Genomic DNA, 3,111 nt, shown 5'->3' with positions numbered 1-3,111 from the left:
TGGTCATGGTATACTGAGAGGACTGGTGTCGGTTACGGTATACTGAGAGGGCTGGTGTTGGTTATGGTATACTGAGAGGGCTGGTGTTGGTTATGGTATACTGAGAGGGCTGGTGTCGGTTACGATATACTGAGAGGACTGGTGTCGGTTACGGTATACTGAGAGGGCTGGTGTCGGTTACAGTATACTGAGAGGACTGGTGTCGGTTACGGTATACTGAGAGGACTGGTGTCGGTTACGGTATACTGAGAGGATTGGTGTTGGTCTGTTTTCAAGATGCATGACTCAGTTATGGCACCAGTTCTGAAATAATTGTGTAGAGTACAAGCAGTCAGCACAATTGATTTTACTGTAGATGACTGACTGCAATTTGAAAGTAAATCACTTGGAACGTGGAGGTAAGAATTCCAAGTGGAGTTTATACATCTTCTTCTGGAAAGGCAATAATTAGACTCTCATATAAGATAGGTGAATCAAATTCAAATGCTCTGGTCTTGATGATCCATTTGGAAGTTTCAATACACAAATAATATTATGGCCATATAAAATCTTAACAGTGTCAGTCTTTTATAAAAAAAACAACGACCCTAATTTCATGGTCAAGAATTTTAGCATTAATGCCGGCTTATCTATTGCAGGTGAAGTCTTCCTTATCGGTCTATCTTTTTTTCCCGAATTAATGGGGTAACCAACCCCACTAAATGTTGAAATTGGTCCACATCCATTCTCAGATATCTATGGAAACTGTGTTTGTCACTGTCTATGGGCTCTGGCATAACGAACTTGGCAGTAATGCACTTTCTTGATGATCCATGACCTCATCCAACATGACTTTAGTGTTTTCCTTTTCATTCAGAAGGTTATAAATAACAGCCACTGCAAGCTTATGTTTTGCAGAATTGAGGAAAACAAGCCAATTGGTGTGAAAATGTGAAAAGAATCAATAAGTGGGACCACAAAATCATATTGAAAAATCGTTTATGAAGGTTAAAGTTGCATTGAAAAGTTGAAACACTTGAAAAATTGACACATGAGACCTGGCACTAATGTGATCAACCTTTCAATCTTTGCTTTAGATGAAGCTGTCTTAATGTTGTTATCCTTTCAATTTTTGCTTTAAGCAAAGCAATTTTAATTAGGTTAACCATTCAAATCTTGGTATATATATATATATATATATCTTGATATATATCTTTTGGGGTCATTAAAATTCCAAAATCCTGAGCTGCAGCCCCCACGTTAACCTGACCCTAAATATAAAATACTTCTCTGAGAAATTGTAGGGTTTGGTTTTTCAGATGTGGAAATAAAAAAGTAAACTTGAATTATATTTTAAATGTATGTGAGAATACTATATTCATCAACTGTCAGAGTCAAACCCAGACTATGCGTTTTAAAAGACAATCATTTGTAAATGTTAACATTACTCATAAAATACACAGAGCCAGTTAACAGGAACTACATAAAATTTATATAACACATTTACAACTGCTACATTTACTGAATAAAAATGTTATAATCAACCAATCGGTGCAAATATACTTACTGGTGCCACTTTTTTTATTCATTTGTACGATAACCACCGATTTGACAAAATTTATTTTCATTAATCTTTAACCATAGATTACGAAGAGTTGGAAAAAAAAAGGAAGGAATTACACAGTTTTTCATAACTTTAATATATCTGACGTTGAATATGTAAAATAATGGCTTATATTCTACAATATCTGAGAAATCCTAATTACATACGCAACATACCTTAAATAACACTTTATTTAATTACTTCTTATTCACACGACAGTTTTTATCAAACTTTTCTTAACTGCTCCAGACCACTGCTTCATCCCAAGGCCCAGATATATGCCTGAAAATTAAAAATCAGAGCACCAAAAATAATGATTAAGGTGAACCCAACACTTACATGATATTACGAAAAAAAGACTTCTGACTAAATCTACTACCATTTGTATGAATAAAGTATATCTATTTTCCACGCTTCACGGGCATTTAAACATTAGTTACTGGCCTTAAACACAATTAAAAATGATGAGCAAAACATTTTAACTTTAACTATATAATATTCGATGACGAGGAACCCACTTTGAGACTAATAATGGCTGGAGACAAAACCTTGTCGAAACGTTGTACATTTTTTTCTTCATTACCCATTCAAGCCATTATTTAACTATATAATATATATTATACACATAAAGCATTGAAAATAATATATGGGGAGATGCTACCCTTTACCGTACAGTCACTAGTCACTGAACCAATCAGAAAATTTCAAATCAGTATATAATTATAGTCAATCATATTATGCCCAGTAGTAGCAGTGCTAGTTCCATCACCATAATTATAGTCAATCATATTATGCCCAGTAGTAGCAGTGCAAGTCCCATCACCAGAATTATAGTCAATCATATTATGCCCAGTAGTAGCAGTGCAAGTCCCATCACCATAATTATAGTCAATCATATTATGCCCAGTAGTAGCAGTGCAAGTCCCATCACCAGAATTATAGTCAATCATATTATGCCCAGTAGTAGCAGTGCAAGTCCCATCACGGCTCTCAGGAAGAAATGAGCACATCCAAGTTTCTTGCCAACATTCTAAAACCCTTGTCTCTAACTAGCCTAAAGAACTCAGCTCAATTCATCATTAAATATAATTCTCAAGTGTCTGTCCATCCGTCCTCCTCTATATCTATTAAATGCTAAGTATGGAACCACTAACTAAATCATAGAGAAAATTCTAAAAACGAATTTAGGAATAAAAGGTTAATTATATTTGTAGAAGAGCTTTTCCTTATTTAAAAACATTGGATTCTGCCATTTTAGTTTTTCCTTCTACTCATCTTTATTTTAAAGTTTTACCAGATAATTTCATATCCCTGGACAGCTAACAAAGTGGAAAATATTATTTTTCTACATATTATAAACTACATTTTGTAGTTTAGAATCTCTCAGTAAAAATGAGGATTTTTGTTTCTTTACTCAATTGTTTTGCTTTCATAAAGAATTCACTAAATGCCAAGGATAATGATTTCAATAACGACAAATAAAATAATTCTAAGAAAAATTAAATTCTATTTTTGTTTAACAATAGAGA

The 3,111-nt window shown here is 33.7% G+C and overlaps 2 protein-coding genes across 6 annotated transcripts in view; one reads left to right on the top strand and one right to left on the bottom strand.

The window, feature by feature from the left end:
- The window catches only part of LOC106470669 (phosphatidylinositol N-acetylglucosaminyltransferase subunit C-like), a 38,922-nt gene that overhangs the window by 3,202 nt on the left and 32,609 nt on the right, over nucleotides 1–3,111 (bottom strand). For all 5 annotated transcript variants that reach the window (XM_013931235.2, XM_022399311.1, XM_022399310.1 and 2 more), the window contains one exon: nucleotides 1,759–1,864. In XM_013931235.2, the coding sequence (XP_013786689.1) occupies nucleotides 1,819–1,864 (46 nt within the window). In that variant the 3' untranslated portion in view covers nucleotides 1,759–1,818. The remainder of the gene's footprint in view (nucleotides 1–1,758; nucleotides 1,865–3,111) is intronic.
- Nucleotides 1–3,111, top strand: part of LOC111088631 — a 30,658-nt gene that overhangs the window by 10,703 nt on the left and 16,844 nt on the right. The window lies entirely within an intron of this gene.

Source organism: Limulus polyphemus, unplaced genomic scaffold (genome assembly GCF_000517525.1).
Source record: "Limulus polyphemus unplaced genomic scaffold, Limulus_polyphemus-2.1.2 Scaffold4153, whole genome shotgun sequence".
Lineage (NCBI taxonomy): Eukaryota > Metazoa > Arthropoda > Merostomata > Xiphosura > Limulidae > Limulus > Limulus polyphemus.
The sequence above is the reverse complement of the archived record's forward strand: the minus strand, read 5'-3'. Positions and strand labels throughout refer to the sequence as shown.